Source organism: Haliaeetus albicilla, chromosome 6 (genome assembly GCF_947461875.1).
Source record: "Haliaeetus albicilla chromosome 6, bHalAlb1.1, whole genome shotgun sequence".
NCBI lineage: Eukaryota > Metazoa > Chordata > Aves > Accipitriformes > Accipitridae > Haliaeetus > Haliaeetus albicilla.
This window is the reverse complement of record NC_091488.1, coordinates 46323612-46350389: the sequence shown is the minus strand read 5'-3', so window position 1 is coordinate 46350389 and position 26778 is coordinate 46323612. Positions and strand designations below refer to the sequence as shown.

The window sequence follows — 26778 nt, the reverse complement described above, 5'->3', positions numbered from 1 at the left end:
ATTGCAAGTCTGGCCAATGCTGAAGTTCCTGTGTTAAAATTAACTACGTTTAATCTTTTTTTGAGGATGGCGGGCACAGAAGGCTTCAGAGAGTGAAGTACTGGCTACTCTCTTTGAGCAGAGCATTTTATCTGGAAGAAATGCAAACTCTATAAACTGGAAAAAAAGCTGCAGCAGACATAGAGATCACAAACCCCTCTGCTGGCACACAATTTACATGCTCTGGCATGACAGTCGTCAACATCCAGTCGCGTTTTTAACAGTTTAGGATGGAGAATGAAGATAAATATTGCCCTGTTAGAGGAATTTAGACTGAGAGAACACAATTACTTAGTTTAAGTAAAAAACAGTAAAATCCTAACTGTTGGAAAAGGTGCTAGTGGCATTTGCAATGATCAGAATGAGGGTTTAGAAAATCAGGGGGTTTTAATTCCACTTGTGGTTTGTGCTCAGAGACTCCAGCTGGGCTTAGAAAAGCCTGAGCTCAGTATTTCTGTAGTAATGTGCTCTGCCTGACCCATGCCTCCTTTAGAGAGTTCTGGATTTAAACCATAAGTGAAGCTGGGGTATCTGGAGTAAAGGTAAGGCTTAACTGGTGGTGTAAATATATTAGGTAAGTGTAGCTACTGCAGAAGCAGTTACGTGATCTGTCAGGCAACGTGAATAATCACCTGGAACTGAATTGCCTTGTTCATTAAGCAGGTGCTGATTTAATGCATCTAAACATTGCAGCAGGGCCTGTCAGTAACTTTTCTAAACTAATGCTCCCAGGCCACAAGCCAGATGCCCACTCAGGATGCCCTCTGGGAGCTGGGATTTCTGTCTAGGCTGGAGTGGGCTGCTGGCCATGACGGCAGCTCTCCTGGCTCTTGTCTGGAGATCTCTGCACCATGTTCCCATCATGGAGGGGAGACCTAGCCCTGGCTGCTAGTGATGATACAGTTATGCTGAAATGATCTAACATATGCAAGAAAGTGGAGAAGGACTTAGGCCTGACTAAAGTCAATACCTACATCATGTACTTTTGAGACTGCACAAGCATCTTCTGGTAGATTAAAAAAACGTAGCAGGTACCGGCATCTCCTGCTATTTGAGCACCATGTCCAAGTTAACCTGGGAAGATTGACAGGGCTTATTCTGTTTGGTTTGCAGGGCAAGGGTGTGAGGAAGGCTCTGGGACTTGGAGGGTAAAGCCAGCAGAAAGAGTTGTGAATTTAACTAGGAGCAGGAAGAGACTCTTCTTGATACAGAAATATTGAGAGTGGAAGAGATTACTGTTTTCAGCAACGAAACTGCTGAGCTCAGGAAACTTTGACTCAGTCAACAACGAGATTTGCGTAATGAATTTCTCATCCTTTTGGAAACAGCATTGCAAAATTCCAAGCTATCTACTTGGGCCAGAAAAAAAGGCATTTTTTAAACCATTAATACCCAGGCTCATCAAATGTATAGGAGGGGAGAAGCAGCTGCCCGTTACTTCCAGTAGTGTGTAACAAGGATGTGAAAGACTATAGCAGAGACCATGTATACAGTAAGATGAATGGATCTTTCAATGAGACACGGAGCCATAATACAAGGAGTGTGCAGGGTTAGTTCAAATTTCAGCTTGCAGAAACTTGGGAAACGTTGCTGTGAGGATTTAAGCACTTACCTCCTTAGAGAATCCACTCCACAGGATCTTGTTTTCATTGATAAAGAGCCGCTCCCCTTTCTTGGCATAGACGTTGTAGTGCCCGACCTCTTCAAAGACAACTGAGCCATCCTCCGGAGAGAGATGCCAATTGATTATTGAGTAATTCCCTACCAGGTCCCCAAACTCATCAAAATCCACTTGCTCCCCCATGTTATTGGTGAAATTTAAGTGTCGCAGATGCTTGAGAACCTAGAGAGAGAGAGAGAGAGAGAGACCATGAAAGCCTGTGTGTCACAACCCTTCCACAGCACACATCTGCTATGGGGACAGAACTGGAAATAGTCACTTTACTACAGTCCTTAATCTCTTAAAAATCAATTAATCACAGCAGTAGCAGGCTTTCTCTCACAGGCAGCACACGCACACACAGAGCCTGTACAAACCTTGTAGACAGCACAAGGTATGGCCCTCAGCGTGGTCAGCACCCATCTGTAACACTTACCAGTTCCTACCCCATCAGCCATGTAGCATTCCTCTTCAGTCCCTCTGAGCCACCTCTGCAAGCCTGTAGCTCTTTGTCAGGGGCAGAGAAGTGGCAGCAGCCACTGAAGTGTTTCAGTCACCCACGCGTCCCTCTCACCCTTCTCCTGCAACCACTCTGCATAAATGCTCTCACTTGGCATTGCTCATCTCTGAATGATCAATCACTCAGAAACGGGAAGGTGGGAGAAACAATTCATACTTGACTTTTGACTGAAAAACCCCAAGCCCAATGCACTTCAGTAAAAAAAACAACAAATCAAGCTTGTTCGCCACATGGCAGGCCTGGAGAATTCATACCACTTGTTTTTTGGCTCCTGTCTCCTGGTTGCATAGTTTCACATGCTGCCTGTCCCCACATGTTGACTCCTGTAATTTTCATCTCATGCCTTAAAATGTTATATGCTGTGGACAAGAGCAGTTAATCCCAGGGACAACTGCAGTTGCAAAATTCATGATCTAGATAGCCTGACAGGTAGACCAAAGAAACTGCTGCATGAAAGCAAGCCTGTACTGGCAACTGTGATACAATTCATCCACATCATATTTGTCTTCAAAAGTCAGTTGCTGGTTTATGCGCTTATCAGATTTCCCCCCTCCCTCCCCATTTAATGGATGTTCTTAGTTTCTCTGCAGAGCTCATCTATGGAAAGCTGAGGTGTCTCTGAGGGCACCTGGCTGTCAGCTGTCCCTAGACCACTGCAGCATAGTTGCTGCTGTGGTTCTAGTGCCTGCAACAGCTTGTAAACCCAGTCCTCTCTCTCTCACCTGCGAGTGCCCAAACATACAATCCTGGATGGCAAAATGTAAGAAAAAAAAAAAGAAATCAATTTGTCTGGGCAGGCAGGGCCCTCATCACCCCATAGACATAGAACAGACAATATTGTTTTGATGAAGCCTTTTCATCTGGAAACGCAGGGACAGGGGAACAGAATCACTTCATTAATCCTTGTCAGTTTTGCTAAATTGCCTCATTTTTCTCTGTTTCCCTTTGGGATCCTCCTATCTCAAGCTAAAATCCCCAGAGCTACAGAGATACCCTCCTCTCACTGCCTATATCAATGCCAGCCTGAGAGAATCTGGAAAAACCATAGTAGTACTATGCAGGATGTGGCTGGCAACACCTTTTCAGCTTTGTGTGATGTTGATGGAAGTACATAAAAATGTTGCCACGGTATTCAGTCTTTGAATAATGGGTGCAATGGCAGAGGCAGGATTTTTTTCTGTCTTTCTCATCCCTGCTGGCCCTCCTCTGTAGACCAGCTCCCCCATAAGGTGTGCAGTTGAAATGATCTCGCTGAAGAGACAGGACCTGTCCCTGAAGACCTCACCCGCTCTGATGGACATGGCGAAAGAAGGTGCTCTGCTCTGGCACTTTGCTGTGGAGCGCTGGGGCATTGCCTGCTGTAGGAAAGAAAAGAGGAGACTGCTCCCCTCTCCTCCCTCTCGTCCCTGAGGGGCACCCAGGAAGATACTACTTGCCCAGCTCCATCAGAGACCTGTAAGAAGCGAGCAGAAGGAGCTCTGCAGTCAGAATGGGTGACACAGGGTCTGCAGATCCACAGTGATGTCTGCACTGCATCAGCTCACTTTGGCCTCATCTGCAGTGGGGCTGCAGTCCTGGATGCATTAGCAGGAACCTTGTCTGTCAGCACTGTAGGTCCGAAGCAGGGAACCTGCGTTCCTCTGCAGACTCTAGGACCTATCACAGGGTGACACCTGCAGCTTTGATGTCCAGAACAGATTTGAGTCATTATGTTAGGCTGAATGTCATGTTTCTTCTCACTCCAACGCAGTATTGGATTCTCATGCAGCACTATAGCACTCTGCTGAACGACACTAGGATATTCTGACTGGGTATCACTGCTGGGTTGACCATATAGACAGGAGGGGCAGACCTTGCACTTCTTTTGATTACCGTTACTACACACATTAGGAGACAATCTTGCAAGAGCCATATTGAAGATTCTTCAGTTCAAGTCCTGCCTCTCCCGGCCAGCTGCAGCAGCAGGAGGCTGGGTGGTCTTACAGTCAGTGAGATGAACAGTGGAGAAACCTCTGGATCCCCTGGATGCAATTTTTTTTTGTTTAATTTCATAACATTCACCTCAATTAATCTATTCCTTTGCCTTACCTCCTGACATTAGGCTTCTTAGAAAGTAATATATACCCCTGGCTACTGGAGGGTGTTTGTAGGATTAGTTTAGCAGCATGTTTCCTTTGGTCACATACACACTACATCTGAGGATTCAGGTTATAAACCATTTCATGTACAAGCTGATATCTTGATCTGGTGGGTAAATATTCATGTAAAAGCACTGATCTGCACTTAATGTTGACTTTCCCCAGGCACAGAATAGCAGCTTCAGCTACGCAGCCATAGCTGGGAGAGCCCAGGCGTATCAGTTCATGCAGGAAAGACACATGCCCTATTTAAAATCCCAAATGGAGGGCAACAGGAACAACAGGAGTAACAATACCTGGTTCCTCTTTCCAGCAAATACTGAAGTTTGCTTTCAAGTCTAAATTTCTGAGGGGCAGCTTGTGAAATGGTAACTGAATGACTACTAGGACATGTTCCTGTTTTAGACGGTAAGAAAATCCCAGGATGATCTCTGTATATCACACAAGTTCTGCTCTCTACAGGATGAAAATATGGTTTAAACAGTCAAGGAATATATAAGCACTTTTAAAAGAGGAAGTTGTAGACTCTGAATAACTACAGCACTCTTTTATAGGCACCAGTCTATCAATGATTAGCTAAAGGCTTTACAGTTAAAAATGTGTCACTGTGTTTTGTAACTAAAGATAGAAACATAAATACCCAGGACTCAATCCACAAAAACTTGAAAGACCCTGCTTCAGTGAGGGCAAGAACACGTGTCAGGGGTGCGTGTATCATATCCTGGAGCCAAGAGTTTACGAAAGAAGTGTTGACCTCATGGCTTGAATACACCGTCAGCAGCTGGTGGAAGCCTGCGGGGAAAGCATTGTGCAAGCTGCTGTCTTCAGATGTTTCTGTAATTTTTCCTTCTTTTTTTTCCCTCTGTCACAGGCTCCACATTTAATTGCAATGGCTTTTAATTAAAACACCTACTATCAGAAAGGACTTGCAAGCTGCCCTCTAGTTCACCCTCCCATTATTCCTGGTAAGGCCATTCCCAGCCACGTAGCATCCCTTGCTTTATCCAGGCTAGATATTCTGGGTCATGCGGTTTCCAGTCTTGTGGAAGGATCATAAAACCATAACATAAATACAGTTGTATTAGGTCAGACCAGCAGCCCATCTCCCCAGGAGCTGTTTCTGACTGTGGCCAACAGCAAATGCCTACACAAGAGTAGAAAGGGACGTGATACTTCCCCAGAATACTCTCACACATTTTGCAGCTCAGTGACTTCCTGGGCCAAAGGTCTTTGTACTTGATAACCTGTGGTGGGCTTTTCTTCCATGACGTTGCACGTTTGTGTTCTGCACCTGTGCGAGCTTTTCACATCCACAGCCTCCTACGGCAAGGAGTTCTATATTTTATGAGAAAAGAGCCTCTTTTTGCCTGTTGGAACAGAGCAGCTACTAATCTCTTTGGACGACCTTCCTGCTTATTTTGGAAAAGACGAAGAACAGTCATTTGCTAGTCACCTTTTCCATGCCTCTCAGGATTTTACAAACCTTTGTTAGATCTCTCTTCAGCCACCTCTTTCCCAGGCTGATGAGCCCTATTCGACTTTGCTGCTTCTTGTACAGAAGCTGCTCCATTAACCCTTCTCCAAACTTTCCCAGTCTTCTTCTTCACTTCTGAGATCTGCACATGATATTGAAGTGAAATGCACCAAGCATTACTGAAGTGGCCCCAGGGCACTCCGTTTACCTCTCTGTCCCTTTTCCAGTGTGACTATTCTTAGCAGTGCATTTGCTTCTTTGACTACTACTCAGCCAGAGCTGAGGAGTCCACCCAAGGACCTGCTTGAGCCTGAAGATCCTATTTGTGATTAGTCAGAACTCACCATTTATTTTTATCCTCTGCTGACTGTCTTTCAACAAACTGTTCCTCCATGAGAGAACTGAATTTGGTGACAGACTACCAGAAACCTTTTAGAAGCCTGAGCATACTCTATGAATAGGAGCTCCCTTATCCACATACATCCCAATGCCTTTAAAGAACTTCAGGAGGTTTGTGAGGTAGGGCTTCTCTTTACAAAAGTCATGGTGTCTCCTCCTCAGCATATTTTATTTTTCATTCTTTTTTTTTTTTTTTTTTACTACAGTTTCTAATAATGGGCTCAGTCAGGCTCTGCCAGTTCTTTGGATCTCCTCCAGAACCCTTTTAGAAAATTGATGTCACATCTGTCAATTTTTTAGGCCTCAGGGCCTAAGATTGTTTCAAGTAAGGGGTTTGTCCCCGTAGCCAGCACTTCAGCTACTTCATCTGTGAGGTCTGGCAGACCTCCTGGGCGCACATCATTCACTTGCACCAAAGTATTAAGGTTTGTTTTGCTCTTGTGTCCCATAGCTTCTTCTACAGTCACTTCAATCAGACAGATCCTGTACAAGTCACCCATAAATAAATAAACTCAGGAACCTTCTCAAGTTTGTCCATAAAGAGCACACTTCTGCCATGGCCTTACCTTGTCTTTTGCAGTGATAATCTATGGCTCAGCAGACAGACCTACTGCTGAAGTGTTTAAAAAAGGATTTATGAGATTTTACCCCATTTACAGCCTGTTCCTCATTCTGGTTTTTGGCCTGCCTTGTTTTATTTTTACATTTAACCTGCCAGAGTTTATAGTCCTTCCAATTTTACTCACTGGACATAACTCAGCTATTTGAAGGATGCCGTGTTGCTTTTAATAAACACCGCTTAATACCTTTGTTTTGCCTTGCCGGCTTCCTTAGCCTTTCTCCACCTTCTCTGTATCTGCAGTAGACACTTACTTTGTGTCACTAGTATTAGGGCTGGTGGCAGGCAAAAAAACCCACTTAAACTGTAAATGCTGTCAGGCAGCAGGTAATTGTGTGTGTGCATGAATGTCCAAAGCTGAACTTTTGTACTCTGGGGCACAAGGTAGCTGCAAGCAGTGTATACTAGTTGTACATTTTGATAGTAGCTGGACTAAACAAAAATGACACGTTCTGAATCCTCCAATTAGTAGTAACAAGATGTGAGACAGAGCCACCAGTTAGGAGGCTGATCTCAACCAAAACCTAGGGCTGAGGGCTAAAAGGAAGAAGGCGAAGATCATGTCTGGATGAAAAACACTGGAAGTGGGGAAGGATCCTGGAGATGAAGGACATGTGTGCAGACGAATGTCAGGGGATGCCCAGTGACCTTGGCCAGTAATGCTCGAGACCAGTTAACTGTGAGGAGCTGCACAGCACAAACTGACGACTTCCACACCGTCAGACCACCCACAATGTCCCTGCTGGGAAGGGAAGGTGAGACCTAGTGAACGTAATGCTGTGGGCAAAGCAAGTGAGTGTGCAAGATACCAAGCAGGTTAAAAGCTCTAGCCTTGTTAATTCTTAAATAAACATCAGTATCCAGATCTGCTATGGGTTGTCATTTACTCTGTCTCAATTGTGACCGTTCCTTAACTAGTCTCCATATACCGGCAAGGGTTTAATACTCTTGGCTTCCTTCTGCAGTTTCTTTCTAACATGTTTCCTCACTAGGTCAAACGGTCCTGCAAGGGAAGTGAACCCGGGCACATTATAGGTGTCTGTCCCCATAAAAGACAAACGATTCCCCCTCCTAACATGCAGTTGCAAGGAATCCTGTCTTGACAGTTAACATACATTTTCCCACACTGAGTTTTAATTTCTGTCTACCTAGCTATATCCAGGCCTGTAAAACAGTTCTGGACCGATGGGTACCAAATGTTTTTCTCTTTGCTTTGGTAGGGTGCCCATGCTGCAAGCAGTGAACAATTCCACTTCATGGCTCAATGCGAAGATGAAAAGCTGGCAACTGTACTGAAGATGGCAAGTCCTCCCTTTCATTCTGCATTGCTGACAGCTCATTCTCCCCTCTTGTTTCGGATTCATAATCAAGCACCCAGAGAAGATATGTTCATAATGCTGTAATAGGAGTAAGGGCTTGAGAGCTCAGCTGTCACATTAGCCCAGTGGTCATGGCATATGGGATTTGGTTTCTGTCAGTGGTCAGGTATCAGGAAGAAATACGCCCATGCCAGTTCTGAAAGAGCCACTTGTAAAATATTTTAAGAGAAATGTTCCCTGAGGCAATATGCTCTTTTTTTCCCCTTCCTTTTATTTCCATCTATCTATGTGTCAATCTTTATTTACATGCTAGCAAAGCTTTATTTTTTACTGCCTATATAATTGTTTAATTCCTGCTGCATTCTCTACTTTGGATTATCTTGTTCTGTTTTTTATGTAGGGCCAACTCTTAGGCTCTCCCAAAGGCAGTGCTGTCATCACAGTATCAACCAGTTCTGACACAAAGCACCTGAGCAGGCAGGAAGGTGCTGGCCCTAGCTCTTTGAGTCAGTAATGCTTGTTTCCAGAAGCCTGAGATGGGGGAAGATGAATTGCACCCAGCTCTTCTGCCCAAAGCATTCTTCTTGCTGGCAGGAGCTGAACTCTCCTTCCCCTCTATAATCTCTCCTTCTCCCCTGCTGCCCATTGTGCACCAACAGGGACAACATGTAGTGCTGATGTTTTTTTAAAATCAAGATACCAGGCCATGCCAACACTGTTAATCTTGCCTTTTTCTGAGGGCCATTCAGAAGTTAACAGAGTTCTTCAGCCAGTGGAAGATGTGATTCATTACTGTACACCACCTGTGACATTCCACCTAAGCTGCCTGGTTTCTATTGGTTTTCTGCTCTGAAGAAGTGACTATTAATACTGTTTATCACTATAAGGGTAACCCAGGTGGAGAAGTTGAAAGGGACCCAGAACAGAGCTGGGATTCTCACTGTAAACACCTCACAAAAAAATGGGATGTCTTTCTGTTACATGTGTCTGGCCCCATGCACAAGAAGTGCCTGGTCTGTAGTTGGGATACTGGGTGCTTCATGCTAAAATAACGCAGACTAGTCACCACCTAGCTGTACAAGGTCTGGGCTGTACGCCACGATTGAAACTGTCGGGTTGGTGACAGTGCAGATGAACAAAGGGAGATAAACTCTGGAAGAAGAGCTGGCATCAAAGAGTTGAAGAGAGGGAACAGTCAGCCAGAGATTCATTCACAATACTGCGAAGGAATTCTGACAAGATGGGGTTGACATCTCAGCTCTGGACTAATCAGCTCTGGTGAAATGCTGTATCTGTCAGTGACTTGAAAAACAGGGTGAAAGAAAGAGTTCAGTTCAAGACTCAAGAACAGCTGTACAAAGGCTGAGAATAACTCAAGAACATTCAAAGTTGTTATGCTTTGGTAAGAACTGAATGACATCCTTGTAAAGCTAGGTAGGTCAATGGACAGCACGACTGAAAGCTAAATGTGTATGACAAATAGAATTTGCCATATGTTAGAAGTAATAATTTAAACTATTCATAATCTTCCTTAGAAACTAAATTAACTAACCACTCAAGACAAAGACTTGTTCATTATTGTAGGCAGCTCAGTAAAAACATTCTGTGCGTTATGCAGTTGAAAGAGTAAAGAAAATACTAGGATATGAAAGTAAGAAAGAAAATGACACTGAAAATATGGTGCCAATATATACATTGATGGTACAGTTTCCCCCGGAAAATGCAGTTAGTTCTAGTCACTTGATCAGAAAAGAAGAATAAAATTAAAGGAAGATTAGTGAGGTCTAGAGGTGGTGATGATAGCTCTTAGACAGTCCGTATGACTTCCATTCGAAGATAAATTAAAGTGTGGGATTATTTAACTGTTTGTGACACATGTAGTGATTTGCAGCAAAGAGGTGACATATTCTTACAGAAGAAGATCCCTATCCCTGCAAGGCCGACTGAGTTTATTCAGGTCCCCAGAGAAGTACAGGACATCAAGCTGCCATGACAGGATGTGCTGATTGGCATATTTTAACTGGTAATTGGTTTGGTTTGGTTCTGCTTCCTTTGTGGATATGAGATCCCTAGGCAGCTGAGGGATGGATCTCTCCCCCTCTTCCATTGACCAGTGCCCTCTGCTCGAGGAGGGGCAGCAGTGGTGCTGACGTGGGCACCCATGCATACATTTTGTTTTTGCTTTATAAGAGAGAAGCAAGCTCTCCAATAGAAATTTGCAGAAATTGGGAGAGGGAGGAACTCAGATGGGCTGTGTTGGAAACACCTCACTTACCGCTCCATGGAAGGTACTTGGTGCTTCCTTTGTCTCATGCTATGCTGTGAGTGCTCAGTCTGCTTGGAAACCGATGAAGCTTAGAGTTTCCTACAACAAGGTCTGGTTGGGCTGCCTGGAACTGGGCTTGATGGGTTAGCTTATGTGGTTTTCTAGCCAGCAACCAAGGGACACTTCTTTGCTGATTCAAAACTGCAGCAGCTTTGACGCTTTCTTGACAGTGAAAGGTGACAGAAGTAACAAATTAATAGCTGCTACAACAGTAGGAGCAAGTCACTTACTTACACCAAAAATGTTAAAGGCATGCATTTCAAAATGGGACTTGATATAAAACAGGACTAATCTGATTTAGGTCAGATTTACTACAGTACTATGTTTACAAGGATGTCCAGAAAGAACTCAAAACCATAAGCCTAGTGGATTTCACAACAGAGGCTGCACAAGTCAGGTCTAACTGAGATACGTTAGAAAATTTGCTGGTGTTTGCAGATGCCTGAATGCCATTACAAAACTGTGTCTAAAATGCTTCAGAAAGACCTGTCTGCTGAGTCACAGAGGTTCCCGAAGGCATCAAGAGATGATCTCACAGTATTTTGGCATCGCATGGCTGGTTTTCCAGACTGATGTAACTATCAGTTAGAAGGTCACAGGACACAGTAGGGATAGGACCAGGCTATTTTGTTTCCTGAAGGTCCTCCAAACCTCATGCTGGCCATGTGGACACCTGCTGTTCTAAGTGCACTTGTCTACAAATGCAAGTCCTCAGCCTGTACTGCTTAATGCAAAGCTAACAGCACATCACTTAAGCATGCTGTGATAAAGGATAATGATTTTGCTAAGTGTGACATGACTGGAAAATATAGCAAGAAAGTTTTCATGTGCTTGGCCTTGCCTGGATCCACATGATATCTGAGGAAATAAACAGAGTGGGAACATCCTCTGCATACATCCCAACTATAGGATTTTCTGAAACCAAAGATTTACATAGGAAAACATCACGTGAAATCCAGTCAACTGAAATTCAGTGCAAATATGTTTTTTAAAGTCAAACTTAAAAATGTGACCTTCAAGTCACAGTTCCATTTTTAATTGTAATTACTTTTTTTAATGGGAAAAAGGGGAAACACTTAGTTTGAGTCTGTCAAAATGCTTGTTTGGACAGTGTTGTTTCAATTAACAACAGGGGGCAATTCAATTAACAATCAGGCAATTCAATTAACAATTAACAATCAGGACAAAAATCATGGTAGCGAAATGAAAAATAATGTCTGTGGAGGATCCCTAGATGTGGAATATAATGCTCTACAAAATCAAGGAGGCTTCTGACTGGTCTCTGCCCCAGTGATGTACAAGTGTAGGCCAATGATGACGAAGGTCTCTGTACCCAACAGAACAGAGAAAATCCATGGACAAGGTAGAGGAAAGGACTGAATGACTGTACCGCCTGCACGATAAACCCATTATCAGTTCAGAAATTTTGGCTGTGTTCATTAAAATAAAAGCTCATTAATTAAGGGGTAATGATACGTTACTATCCTCATCATACAAATAAAGCTCAAACAACAGTATTTATTATGGTGTGCTCTAAAAGCACTAATCCAACACAGACAATTCAAACAAGGCTGTGAAACACAAGTATTATATTAACAGAAAGTAGAACATAAAAAAACCTGGAGAACAAAGAAGAAAAAAAATCACCAGGCAACCTATTAAGAAATTTCTTGAACATATTAAAATTGAAAGGTGTCATATATGCCAGATCCTCATCACATAAGGCTGTAAGAGACTGCTAAAGAGGATGGAAAGCTAAAGAGACAGCTAAGGAGGAGAGAGAGGAAAGCTAAATGAATGATATGTTATTGCCCTTGCTATCAGAAAAAAAACCCTGGACATTCTTATCCCAAGGGCACTTGTTTTGAAACCATGTGACATTAACAGAGGTAGAAGGTCCTTAAAAAGAGATTAGAGAACAGCCTGAGCAATTTAAATTGGATCTAAAAGGCTGACAGAACCAGACAGTTCATCACAGCACTCCACGAGCAATAAAAAGAGCGCTAATACAGTAGGTTTATGACATACATATAAAAATGCCACTGGCTTTGAATGACAAAGTCAATATGCTATCTAATATTATTCCACAGCAATCTCCATCCACCTTTCTGGTACACGTGCACGTATAATGCACTCCCAACAGTGTGCCTGAAGTTTCCCTCTGTGTCAGTCCATGCTGGGCATGAATCAGAGCTCAGACCTCTTACAGAGGCTTGTATTTCTGCTCGGTGGGCCACTCCAGAGTCAGCCTCCAATGGGCTGCAAGAGCTGCCAAGCAAAGACAATACCGTAAAAGGCAGAGGGATATCCTCTGCAACCACAGGCTGGTTAGTCTGACATCAATCCCAGGAAAAACAAGAGTTTTGGGCTGAGGATCAATTAATACAAAATTATAGGACAGAAACATAATTGCTGCCAGTCAATAAGGCTTTGAGGAATACGGATCTTGTTAAATCCAAGTTTGGCTGACAAACACACCCCTTTAGGAGTGAAATATCTGAGCTTTACGTTTAATGTAAAGCATCTGTTCATGGATCAAGAATTGCTGAACAGATTTGTAAAAACACATCTCAACAGAGAGAGATCATCAGTTCATGGTGAATTCCTCCAGCCTCAGTAAACAACTCACTGTTACCCAATATGTTCATCAATACTCTGGCAGAAAATAGAAAAGTGCTGCTGGGAAAATTTGCAGAAAATGCATGGATTAAGGCAATGCTAAATAATAATAATCAAGCCAAAGCATTTCCCCCAGATTGCTCTCAAACATCTGTGTTTAATACAGTGAAATTCAGACTTATGCATCAAGGCATAAGAAATTCAAGCCACAGGCACAAAAAAGGTACCACATTCTGCAAAGTATTACTGGCAACTCAATAGGACCTTTCAATTTTATGCTGTGGCAAGGAAGGCTAATGTAACTTGTGCATGTATAAATGAAGAAATAATAAGAGCATGTAAATGTGGGAATTTTTTTTTTCACTGTTTGGCTGTGCTGAGGCTGTTAAAGCAATACTGAATATATGGCAAAAAGAACGATGAGTGAATGGACAAGATACAGAAATAAAGCAGAAAACATATCTTATGACTAAAACCCCACTCTTTTAAATTATCAAGATAAGACTGAGGAATAATTTGATCAATGTGCAGGAATACTGCATGGAGAAAAATAATGAGTACTTCATCTGGACTTTTAAATCTAATAGAGCAAGGCCAAGTCAGGACCAATGAAACTAAAGGTCAGTTAAATCCCAACTAGAAATAAGACACGATCTGTGACAAGAGATGTGACCTGCCATGGATCATACTAATAAAAGAAAGGTCTACTAGTCAGCATGTCTTTGGGGGAAATAAATCTGGCTAAACACAAGTTTGACTGGCAAACACAGACTTTCAGAAATGAAATACCTGGGCTTTACATCCAATGTGAAGCATCCCTTAGCTGGATTGAAATTACTTTCCTGAATGTGGCATAAATTTACATAGTTTATTATACAAAGGATTTCAAACTGCATGATCATTTGGCAAGTGACTCCATTTGAACATTTTTAGGTTCCTATTAAGGTTTTGTGGAGAGAGATGGTCTCTGGACAGACAAAGGCAACAGTACAAGTACAGTGAGAGCTAACTGTCAGTGCTATTAGATGGTATTTTGTACTGCACTCTGTATGCTGCTGTCTTTACCTACAGCCATGGTATGAAAGAACCATTATGGCCACCTAATCTAGACTTAATGCTCTAATTGCTTTGTTTTTCACTTGTAACATATAATATGGAGAAATCCACTGGGTACAATGGCCCAGGGTGCTGTGTGTACTAATGATGAAGGATCTATTGGCAGAAGTCCTGACTGAGTAAACGATGTTTTAATGCTCTTGGGAGGTCATCATACTGCACAATAACTGCTGTGGTGAAGTATCAAAAAGCTTCAGATAGGGCTCTTTTTATTAATTTAAGTCTAAATTTAATACTAAATAATATATAATTAATTGTCCACCTATTAATGATAATAATAGAGCCAGTGGTTATCCTACAAGCTCAGTGTTTTCAAGTAGCATAATTCACATATAATGCCTTGCATAATCAAAATCTGATTGAAAAGTCTTTTCCGGGAGGTGTTTAATGCTGTCTCTACCCAGCTGTGCAGTGAACAAATCTGTATATGTGTCTCTCTGCACCCATTTGCTGTCACTTTCTTCTAACAGCCCTTTATGGATCAGCCTCTTCAAAGTCCCAACAAGGTTTGAAACTGCGTCCTGCACAGAACACTGCTGATATTGATTTGAAAAACTGTGCCTTTCTCTAGACCAGGAAGGAGTCATAGCTTTTGACTGTAAATTCTTTCCTATCTGGAACTATAGGATGAATTACCTCAGTGCTTGGGTAAGCTGCCTCTCTCTGTCAGAATGAGAACCAACAGATAGTGCATACTTGCTGTCATTTCTTTTAACAAAACAATGGTCATTCGTCAAACCTGAGTTCAATGGTTATTTATAATCTATTCAAGAACTACTATCCATTAAAAAAAAAAAAAGACCCCTAAAGTTTCCTGTAGTCACACTGAGTTGACTGAACTCACGCAACTGATTCAGACATTTAGAATGGGCATCTGTTGCAAGCACAGTCATAGGTGCCATCAATGGTCAACTAAAGTCCCAGTAGAAGCCCTGTTACTGTGCTTGGGCACATGTTTCACTTGACTACCAGCTTAAACCATTTTTTTTTCCATTTCCTTTATCAATATAAGTCTTGGCCAACAAAAAAATGTCATGTCAAGGCTTTGATTTCTACAGTTCCTAAATAACCTTCATGTAATTTCTCCTAGAGACACAGGTAAAAGTCCTTTCTGAGCAAAGTATTGCATCTGGTTCCGTGAGAAGATCACTCTTTTAAACCTACAAGGCAAAAGGGTCCTTTATATGACATAAAAGGTGATTTGTTCTCCTTCCTCCAAACTTCACCCACTGTGTGGAGCAACACTAGTCCTTCATAGTGCATGAAAGTTCACTTTGGGGATAAAACTATGTGGCTGGTTAGTAAAGCATCTGTGAAGATGCCTGACCACCCAAAAAGAAAAGAAATAATAAACTATGCTGCAATTATCATGCCTTTGAATTTAGCTTCAGACCTACCTTGGGGTAGATGGAATTCAGGCAAGTCAGAGGAATGATTATGACATGAAACTGAATTTTTGATAAACCCACTTGTTTCCTCACATCACTTTCTGAGTGCCTTTAGGGGGTTCTCAAGGTGCCCTTTGCCACCAGCTCCATTTGTGAATAGCATCAGGAAAGGTCAGTCCTAGAAGAAACTTTACACCCTATTATGTAACAAAGACATGCTGTGTCTTAGTAAAAGATACTGATGTCTTGGTAATTCAAGGGATAATTATTATCTGAAGTCGCTACAGACAGAGACATTATGTGAGCATCTCATGGAGCCTTCCCTAAAATTCCCATGTCCAATATAGGCTGCAAAACTGTATTTTCCCCAAGTGACAAAGGTACAAATGAGCTTCATAAATATTAGAAAGGGCTTCTTTTCAAATACAGCTTTTGTTGTAATGCAGCACATAAGTGACTATATTAAAAATTACTTTTATGAAAAATTCAACACGTTTGGGTGTGGGCAGGAATACTGCATTTTTTGTCCTCAGGCAGTGTGTACTACCCTGACTCAGAAGAATCTCAGCCATTTTCTACTAAGTAATTAATAACCACAACTCCTTACTTCACGACACAGAGGTTGTGTATTTGCTTCATGCAGTTCATCTACCCTTCTTCTAGCAACCCTGTCGGGGCGATGGTTTCCCTGGTGTATTTTCTACTGGTGACATTACAGGCCTGACCCCTGCTTTAGTAAGGTCCAGTTAAGTCTTTCTCCTTTTAGCTGCAGAGACATCTAAATAATACTCCATTTATTGTCTGCTTAGTTGAAGAGCTCACAAGTGATGTTCTCAGCTGATGGCAAGTTGTTATCTCCAAACTGATGAGTAAGTGATCATCTGTTTTTGCCCTTGTAGGGAAAAAGCTGTGTTTGCTCTATTGACCCCCACACTTCTGTGTGTGAATCAAGTTGTCTGCCTCTCAGTTTGGTCTCCCACAATGAAGGCACACTGGTGAAATGCTTGCTTTCTGTTCATAACAAATATATCTCCAGTGTATCTGTAATGCTGACTAGGTGAGGTTTTGCAGTTGCCTGATATTCAGCAGCTTCCTCTGTCTTCATTGCAATTCTTCCCAAATGACTAATTTTCACACCAGCCTCAGTTAATACCTGTTCTGATACTGTTTTGTTCTCTATGCACAAAGCAGCTGCTTTCCATACACTATTTTAATTGTTCAGACAGGCCTATATAGTTCAACAGACACAAAATTGATTAGATAAGCCATTAGGCTCAAAGGTCTGGAGAGACGTATGTCATCTAAGGCATCATTCACTTCTTTAAAGCCTTGCAGAATCAATTGCCAGCCAGCCAGACAAACCTAAATGTAGAGTTGAAGAAGGCACCAATCCATATTTACCTCTTCATAATGCATATCACCAGCACAGAGGAAGGAACTGTTGGCTGGGAGGTACATAGGTGTAATATAAGTCTTTAGGTGTTGCTAGGTGAAGCCAATCTGTATTTGCTTTTATTTTGTGGAACAGCATATGGCAGCTTTTCACTAAGTCTGAGGTCAATCAGATTTCTAGGCATAGAATAATTTACATGAGCACGTCTTTAACCTGCTAATCATTACAGGAACACATTTTTCAGCCTGTGCAGCATGCTTTGCCTTGGTGCCTAGAAGAGCTACCTCATTTTTCACTCACGAACCTGCCAAAGTTCACAGCCTCCAGTGTAACCACAACCTGCAAATCGTCTGGGAGTCCACCTAAGGATGCTCTGCTCCATGACTCTGTGACTGCACACCTTTGCCATCGCAAATCCACGAGAGCCTATCTTCCCTATTTAATTACAATGCTTTCACTGTGAGACAGAAAGAGAGGTCCATCAGCTGCTTGTTGGCAATCATCAAGAAGCCAAATGAATGGGCAGAAGAACAGTGTGAACTATGAAGAAAAGACAGGTTTTTCCTCTTCTCATGCAGAAAGAATATGAAGTAGTAAATACTTGCTCTGAAGGACAGATTAGGATCCCCTACTAGTTTTCCCCTTATTTTTTGCAGGACCATCCAGTGTTTGAAAGGAGACAGAGACACCAGAGAGGCTCCTGTAAATGCCCCAAAGGGTTATAAATCTTTGCTCAGAGAGGAACTGAAAAAAGAACAGATGGACTTGCTGTTAGAAGTGACCATGGGAATAGCCACGTGAGCAGAGACCAAGAAAATGAAGGAACCTGAGGGACCTGGGAAATATTATCAAGGAAAATATTAAGAAAAAAGGGCTTCAAAAGCAGACTGTTTGAACTGTTATGGAGAAACAGGCCAAAGATGCAGGGAATTTTGACAAAGAGGCAGCATCAGTAAAGGAGCCCTGACCCCATGTCCCACCTCTTGCCATACCTTTCCACTGCTATTCTATAGCTTAGGGGAGAGCCTGTATTTGGGGGAGGCCAGTCCATGAACCAGAGCAACCCACAGAATTAGCCCTACTCAATACAGTCTCCTAAAAATATCACAGCCCACCATCAGAAGAGAATGGGCGTCTGATAATCAGAGGTGACAGAGTCCTTTAAGAAGATTCTTTGTGTTGTACTATTTGCAGTCATGCACTTTAAACCTTAGTGCTTTGTGTAAAATTTTGCCTTCTCCAAATGTGACAGAAATTGCTTATACATTTTGTTCTGGATTGCCCTGCACCTTTTTGTTACCTGAACAAATCACTGCAAAAAGAAGTAATTAATCTGATCTTGATCAATATTGTGCAGGACACAACAATGGCATGTGCAGAGAATACTATCTGCTCTTTGCAGGCATATTGCAAAGGTGTGCACCTGGGTTATCTTCTGCCTTGCAGCAGGGTAGATTCTTAAAACATGACAGCTGCAGGCATATACATTGCTCAGAATAAGGGCAACACAGACATCCTATTAACGCCTGTAATTTTCTGTAGAGTACAGAAGTGCCAGTTTTCCCATTTTGAGGCAGAGGACTCAACCCCACAGGCAGCTCTGCATGCGGAGTGAGTGGCACAGCTCCTGCCTGGAAGCTGCCCTGCCTGCTCACCAGCTCTGCCTGCGCCTGCATCTCTGCATGTGCTGCTGCAGCCTGCGAGCGTGGGCTGACCAGTCCCATCTCCAGTGGGAATGCCCACAGCCGGCTTCAGTGGCATTGGTAAAACAAAAGGAAGCAAGACTGAATTTATGGAGAGGGTCTGCCACTGACTTAGGTGGAGAAAATGAGTAAGCAGCTTCTTAAACAAGTAGCTATAAATAAGTCAAGACAAAAGTTGTTAGTATTTGATATTTCAGCTTGGGAGACACAGAAAAATCCCATCCTCTCCATGCTGAAACATACTTAGAGCTTTTTTAAACTGTAAATAGTAAATTCTTAGTATGGGAACTGCACCCAATTTAAGCAACTCGCAGTAATTCTGTGCTAGGCTTCCTGCTGTCCACTTCAAACGAACTGATCACTGAGGTAAAAATGTTATTTTTATACACAGACCCACACAAGCACCCTCCATGAATTATATAAAACAGTTCCTCCAAAAGGTTTGTACTACAAAATACAAAATTAACAATTAGCAGACAACGAATAAATAATAACTCGTATGTGTTAATGGGATAATGCCCTTGAGAGGCAACAAAATTAAATGGTACATAACTAAATTGTGGAACACACCATGTATCCGCCCCAGCCACCGACCCCGCTGGCAAGGGCTGCTCTGGACAATAGCTCAGGCTAATGGAGCCACGAGTTCACTGGGTTTGCCTTATCTGTCCCCCACACCACGTGGGCAGTGATTGCAGATGCTATTAGCGGCTGGTGCCTCCAGTGTCAGGCATGGAGACTTCCTAACGCTGTCCTTTGCTCTCTCAGGTTGCTCACGAAACCCTTGAGCTGATTGTGAGAAGAGGGAGCAGGCGCTGACCACCAGCAGAAGTACTGCTGCACATGAGATTGACTTTTGTAGAAAGATATTTTTCTGTCTGGTTGTCACAAAACTGCTCTCTGGAGATGCTGGAGGATGCACGTTTGTGAGGTGAACTCATTACCCCCAAGGCTGAGGAAAGCTTCCTGAGGGTAATGAGCCGCAATGCCTGATATGAAGTAGGTGTGCACACAAATTTGGCATTTACTTGCTATTCATGTGTTTGATTTTGAAATGAATTGAAAAAATGCACAAATATCAAATATGCTTGACAGCTAACACCACATAATGGTGGTCATTTCAAGTGTAGCCTGTTCCTTTGTAGCACCCGCTATTGCTGCCCAGTTATCCCCCACATATTCTTTCTTGATGCTGATTCCCTCCTTTAAGGCAAGTATGCATATCCAAAAGCCTAGATCAGCAGGATGCTTTACATTTTGATATAGCCCTCCTTCAGCACCAGACAAGCAACACAGAAATAAGGGAACATTCTTCCCGACTGTGGAATCCTCAACAAACACCACATTATTTTACTTAGCTATGGTATGAATATCCTGCCTTACTTTCCAACTTGACAAGGCATAAGGGAATGAATTAAAAATATACTTATTCTGGATCATTTTTACCAACAGAGTGAAAGCTAAATCTGTCTGTGACTTGCCCACTTCTGCTAGTATGCTCCTGAAAAGCAGAATAGCTTTGAAAGACAGAACCCCCAGAGAGAGCCAGCAATCGTGGGATTCCCCTAAACCAGGGTCAAATCCCACACTCATCAACTCTGAGTAAAGTGGTTTCGCTAAACCCAAATCAGATATCTACAGCAATGCAGGTTTCCCATAAATGTCAAGACAAAGCCTTTTACTTTGATCTGACTGATGTTTTTTCGTTGACTGAGACTAGACAGGAACCAAACTGCAGTTCCCATGAATGCTGACCCAACATCTGCAAAGTTTGTGGCACAGATAGCCTTTATTTTGGTTAGACTGTCATGAATAGAGGAAATTACACATGCAAATGGGGATGTGATCCTCCTTATATTCACCCATGTTGTTCTGATTTCGGGCACGTTTGGGCCCAAGTTTTCTGTGATGACCAGAACAGGGCAAACAGAATTTGCTACATATTTGACATATCTTCATTTGATAGCCTTACAAGCTAATTCTGTTATTTAGAACGCAGTAGATGTTAAAAACACATACTAAATATCACATCGGATAGCACAATCAGACACACAGTAAGGTATAGAGTATTCATAAAGGATCAGAAGACAAAATGCTAGAATACCATCCACGTGCCAGTGGGCAGAACACATTGAATGAAAGGGCAGATGTGACTAAGTCATTAGTATAATTTTATCAGTTCACAAATATCACTGCCAAATCAAAGCAACTATCTATTATTTGCCCAATAGCCACACGTTATTTTCCTTCATTGCTCAACCTGCTTTAGTTTGATCCTATATAAGCTTAAAACTGTGGGGAAAAAATACAGCCTGTATGGAAAATTGCTGTGGGATTGCAAAAGACATAGAGCTTGCCAAAGAAAATGAACTCTAAAAACTGTTTTCTTTGTTTATGTGCTCTCTCCAGGCCCTCTTGTTTATGTAAGGGCTCAATATATGATCAAGTTACCTTGCGTCAGCCAGTCTGTGGTAATTGTCTGTGTGTGCACTTTTGGCCCACAGCGAACGCAAGAAAACTTAACTTAGTGTAAGCCCCTTTCACTGCAGCAAACCTAACACAACTTACCTTACTTTCCCTGTGGGGTGGGACCATGCACCTAACTCACACACAAGTGATATGCTACGTCCCATGAGCCTTAAGCTGTGCCTGAGACCCAGGATTATGAAAGGCACCCTAAAAGGCATCCGGGACAACTTGTCTTTTTTCTGCAAGTATATTGCACAGGCACACAAATGAAGGACTTACCTGCCATGCCTCAACCTTCTTAATGTCCGCACAGGATCCGTTAGTGAAGAGTCCTTTCCCAGGGGTACAGGTATATATATCCTGCAAGGCATGGGCAATAGAATATACTGCCAAATACACATTATAGGATATCCGCAAGTGTGTGTAGTCCATGTACGGTGTCTCCACACTGGTGATGTTCTCATCCCCTGTGCATGGAGGTCGGAAGGCAGCCGTTCCATTTCCAGCTCCCAGTCCGTCTTCATGGCCCTTGTGGAAGGAAGTTGAAGCTGGAGAATTTTTGGACCCATCTGGCAGATAGCAGTTAAATGTCTCCTCCCAAAACTCCTTGGCAAAGCCATTGTTGGTGGACTTCTTGGGATGCACCTTCTGCAGGAACTCACGAAAGCCTGGGATCTGTCCTGCCTTCAGTGCAAACCCGATGGTGCTGCCGATGACACGGAAGAACTCCGGCATGGCTATCAGGGAAGAGCTGGCCCAGGCCTCGCTCGCCAGCCAGATCTTACCAGTGATGTTTCGCCTGACAATCTCTTTGATGAGAGGCTCCAGGTCTGGGCCACTGGAGAACACAACAATCACCCTTGCTGTGGAGTTCTGGATGACCTCCACTACCTGCTGGATCTCCTCTTCGTCCGAGTACTGGGAGATGAGCTCGCTAAAATCAATGCAGATATCTCTCTCCTCTGCCTCCTCCCTAAACTTTTCAATCCCTGGCCGGCCATAGTCATCGTCGGCTGCAATTGTTCCCACCCAGTTCCAGCGAAAGTACTCAATGATGTCTGCCATCGCCGTAGCCTGATGCTCATCATTGGGGATTGTGCGGAGGAAAGACTTGAACTGGTTCTTGTTGCTCAAGAGACGACTGGATGAGGCATAGCTGACCTGTGAGAGCACAGTAAACAAGCAAAACACACCATGAAGTGAACTGCCTGGGAATAAATTGCCTACATTTATCTAGCATCACTGTCAACCTGTGTAACCTCGGATGGGATGAAGAGAGAGCTGGCAGCCACGTACTCTTAGCCTGTGGTTGCACATGATCCACTCTGAGAGTCTGTATGTTCCTGTAGCTGTGGCTGTTTTACAGAGGCAAACATACAGGAGCAGCTGCTCGGACCCGAGAGGCTGCAGCAAGCTCATGTCCACCTGTAAGGTCAAGGATTTGAGGGAGAGAGACACTGATGCTAGCTTGGAGGAATGGTAGAGGGGTGAGCCATGGGTGGCCTACACGCACCCTGCTGTACTTCCTGCCAAATCCAGAAACAAGAAGAATGTATCTTTTAGATAAACGAGGGTAATGCACGTAATTCAGACAAAATGCAGGCTTCCTCTGTCCTGAACCAGACATGAGACGGCAGGCTGGTATTGCCATCTGGAACCTACCTCTGTCTGTCTCTCCTTGCCTCTCACCTCTGTCCCCACCCTTAAACAGGCTCCATCAGGCACCATATGTGTGTTATATACAATCCCTGCCAGCTGAATTAAGAATGTGATGTATATCAGTTGCCTTGACCCTGTGGAGTGTTATGGTAATGCTGGTCAGTACTACCTTAGCAGTATTTCTTGATTGCTGGCCAGAATCAGCAAAGAAGCAAGTAGGCATTCCACGTTCCATGAGCCACCATGTTCTACAGTTAAAATGGGATTTTATTTCCTTTTCTAAGGCTATCAAGAATTTTTTTTTCCTAATCAGAACAAGTGCCATATGCTTTTAAGATATAATTTGGATCTTCTACAAGTAGGAAGAAAAAAACCTAGAAGAGAACAGTTTAAAGATCTGGAGAACTTTTCTAAGTCACTTATCTTTGCATTTTGAGATTGGTATCTGAACTCTTTAGGACTGACTCGCATTTTGTACAAAGTGGAAATTTACAGAAAACCTTCTGTCCTCCTTAAACTCTGGCATTTAATGTTTCTGCAAGAAGAAAGAAAAGGAGGTCTGCTAGTGCAGTTTGAAGGGCCACAGGAGCAAATCGTTTCACAGAGCTATACTCTCCCCTGGACAGGCTTCTGCCCAGTGCTACTCTTATCTCCTACAACCTGTTGCCAGGAGGTACAGGCAAAGTACCCCGCTCCTGCATGGGCTGTAAGGGTACACTGAGGTGAGATACTGAGAAACAGAACAGAAGTCATAACATTTTCAGTTTCTATGTCAGCTGAATGAGTAATGAGCCTTACATTAATTGTAAAATATACCTCCAACTTCCACTGAAATGCCAGGTCTATTAAGCATGGATTTTCTAATGGCCTTGCTTTAAATGGTAGCGATAATGTGTATTCTAATGCTGCCCAACAACTCCCAGTTTAAAAGCATGCTTTCATTTGTCATACTTCAACCACCTGGCGGAGGTTTTGTTCCAGAACTGAACCTCCTGACATCTACCCGTTTCTGCAACCTCTAGACAAGACTAATTCTTTGTAGCACAAATGCCATTCCTTGTTCAAAGAGAAAGTCTGAGAACTGCAAACATCTCTGAAGTTCAGTCCAACTCACCAATGCTTCTCGGCTGCCCTTGTTCACCTGGTAATATGATGTATAAATCAACAATACCCCTTAAAGTGCTATCATGGTGTTTATTACACACCACCTTCCAATGCTACTCCGGGCAATACCTAGATAGCACATACTGCTCTTAGCTTAAACCATTCTTGCCCTGCTCAGAGACCAAATGTCCATTTTTTCAGACTCCTGTGAGGGAGTCAGGCTGATAACATTAAACAGACAAGATATATTACTGTGCACCAGGCAGTCAAGAATCCTTCCTTCTTCATTTGTGGTGCAGATGGGAATTGGAGCCCTGGCTGAAGTAAAGATATACCCTCTCAGGACAGACTGAGAGTGCAGTGTGACACAATCTTGTTACAAGGACTCTTGTGAGCTCTGGCACCTGTATTCATTTTAGAAGAGGAATTGAAAATGTTAGGCTATACAAGGCAACACATAAATGGATAAGGCCAAGTGCTTTTTCCAAAGTTATCATCAGTGTGGAAATCTAAAATCAAGAGCAACAACATTAAGTTATAATATGCCAGCCCCATACTTTCCTTAGGGTCTTGGCAGAGCAACAAGCTTGTAAAACAAAAGGATGGGACCATGGATGCTGGTACCAGCCCCAGTAGAGTCAGCAGACAGCAAGAAGAATGCTGCGACACAGGAGCTGGCACAACTACACCACCACACAGAAGACCCCCAGGACAAGGAGGGGGGCATATCCACATGCTTTCACAAACCCTGTTCTGGAGGCCCTAGGGCAAAAGAAAGGCAGGTCAGCCCAGAAGAAACCTTCACAGCACCTGATCAGCACAAGCAACAACTTTACAGATCACCTACTTGAATGATCAGAGATGCTGAGAGACCTAACAATAGCTGGCAATTGACTGAGCTCTGCCTTAAGTGGGCTCTGTGGGAGTTGGGAATGACAAGACAGTGACCGTGGTGAAGTAACATCACAACTAACCTGTCGAGGCTGGTAACTGCCAATGACTGACCTAAAATACCCGTGTTCACAGACTAAACCACTCTAGAGGACTCTAGTCCTCCCAGACTAAGTTGCTGTTGGCTGAATGTTGTTATTCACTGCTTGGTAACCTTTGTGCTTGGGGATTGCAAATTGCTAGCAAGACATATTTCTACCATAAGAAACCCCCCACACTTTGTATTGTTTCTCTCCTTGAGGTCCTATTGGAAATGGCAAAGATTAAACAATTGTTGTTTAATCTCTGCAGAGCAGAGAGGCAGGCCACTTCTGTAACCTAAACAAGAGAGGTGAAGGCGTACCTGAGGTATATAAAAGAGTCCCAGCAGATTGGCCACAGCGGTAGAGATGCCAGAGCCGGTTGCTCCCACGACTGCAATGGTGGAAGGGATATGTTCTGAGCAGTTGCAGAATTCATCCAGGTTCAGGGAGTCTATCTTGTTCTGGGCCACAAAACTCAGTGTGGCCTCCAGGGCTTTAGAGACTGTATTGCAAGTGTCAAATATCCTGTATCCCAGGGTCATGTTGGGAAGGAGAGTTGGGCTACTGTTTATTTCTTCTATGGCAAAGATCATAGCCTGGAGCCAGCGGAAGCCTCGGAAATTATACCTGGGAGAGCAAAAATAAAAATAAAATGGAGTGAGAAGGAGGGAAACAGAGGAGAGGAGACCAGGATTGAGACAGGGTGAAGAATTCCAGATACAAAAGGCAAAAGCAACTTATGCTATTTCTTGCATCCTACTAAATTTGAAAAGTTTTGCTTTTGTCTTCAGTGGTTACAGACGAGGTGTGCATATGCTACAAGCTTTTGTTCTGGTTTTCAACTGTTCAGTTTGGGAGCTCACTTCAGAGGTTGTGAGGATGAGATGAACTTTTCTAAGTCCCCTAAAGTCTGGGGAAGTTGAAAGAGAGCATGCCTGGGGTGTTGGCTCTGGCCTGTCCCTTCTGCTCAGGACCTTAAACCTGGATCTCATGATTCCTGAGCAAACGCTCTGACACAAAGCTACACCTACCAGGTTTGCTTCCAGGCTCCTCTGACATGTTTCTGAATGCAGATGGCAGTGTCTGCTAAGCCTGATGCTGCCAGGGACTTGGGCTCAGGGATACTTGGTCTGTCAGCTCCTCATGGCTTTAAACAGGCAGAGCAAGCTGAGACACAGCACTGGCATGCTGCTGGATGCACAGGTGCCTGGGAGCTCTGCTCAGGGAAATTTGGCCTCACATCACATGCTTCACATTGTGAGAGAAAGCACAGTCAACCTGTTTGTGCCAGAGAACAGAGGCATGCTATAAATGCAAATCCTAGCGTAAGTTGCTAACTTGTTAATTAGATATTTCAGTGCTTTCATTGAAGGAATAACTTTTCTCATTATTATAGTGCTCTCATACGGTTGCTTTAGACATGAGCTTCAGAAGGTGCCATCAGAGCTGGCCTGTGACATTGAAACTGTGAAATTGAAGCCTCCTCTGTTCTCTAAAATGGAGAAGCTGAGTCTTTTGACCATCTCTCAGCTGTGCATGGAGCTAACCCAGAGCTGGGGAGTGGTGTGGCAAGTGTGCTGCAGGACCTGGGAGGCCCTGTTTAGAGCATCGCATGGGCTGGCAGTGAAAGAAGCTGATGCAGTGTGAGTGACTACTCATCCAAAAAGGAGAGAAGCTTCTTCATGGAAATGAGCAGAAAGAAAGTAGCTTTGACACACCTTATTCTCAAGTTTTACTTACTGTGTTTTCTCCTGTAAAGTTGCACAAGCAACCAGTTTTGTGCTTGTGAAGCTGCTGTGTTTTAGGGTAATTCAGCTGGAATGCCAGAATCTTTCATGAACTGAAACCTGCCCTTCCTT

At 43.2% G+C, this 26778-nt stretch overlaps 1 protein-coding gene across 1 annotated transcript in view; it reads right to left on the bottom strand.

The window, feature by feature from the left end:
- CASR (calcium sensing receptor) overlaps positions 1-26778 on the bottom strand; it is a 77040-nt gene that overhangs the window by 8338 nt on the left and 41924 nt on the right. The window contains exons 3-5 of the mRNA XM_069785927.1: positions 25240-25546; positions 21462-22343; positions 1652-1882 (exon numbers count right to left, since the gene is read on the bottom strand). Coding sequence (XP_069642028.1) covers positions 1652-1882; positions 21462-22343; positions 25240-25546 — 1420 coding nt within the window. The remainder of the gene's footprint in view (positions 1-1651; positions 1883-21461; positions 22344-25239; positions 25547-26778) is intronic.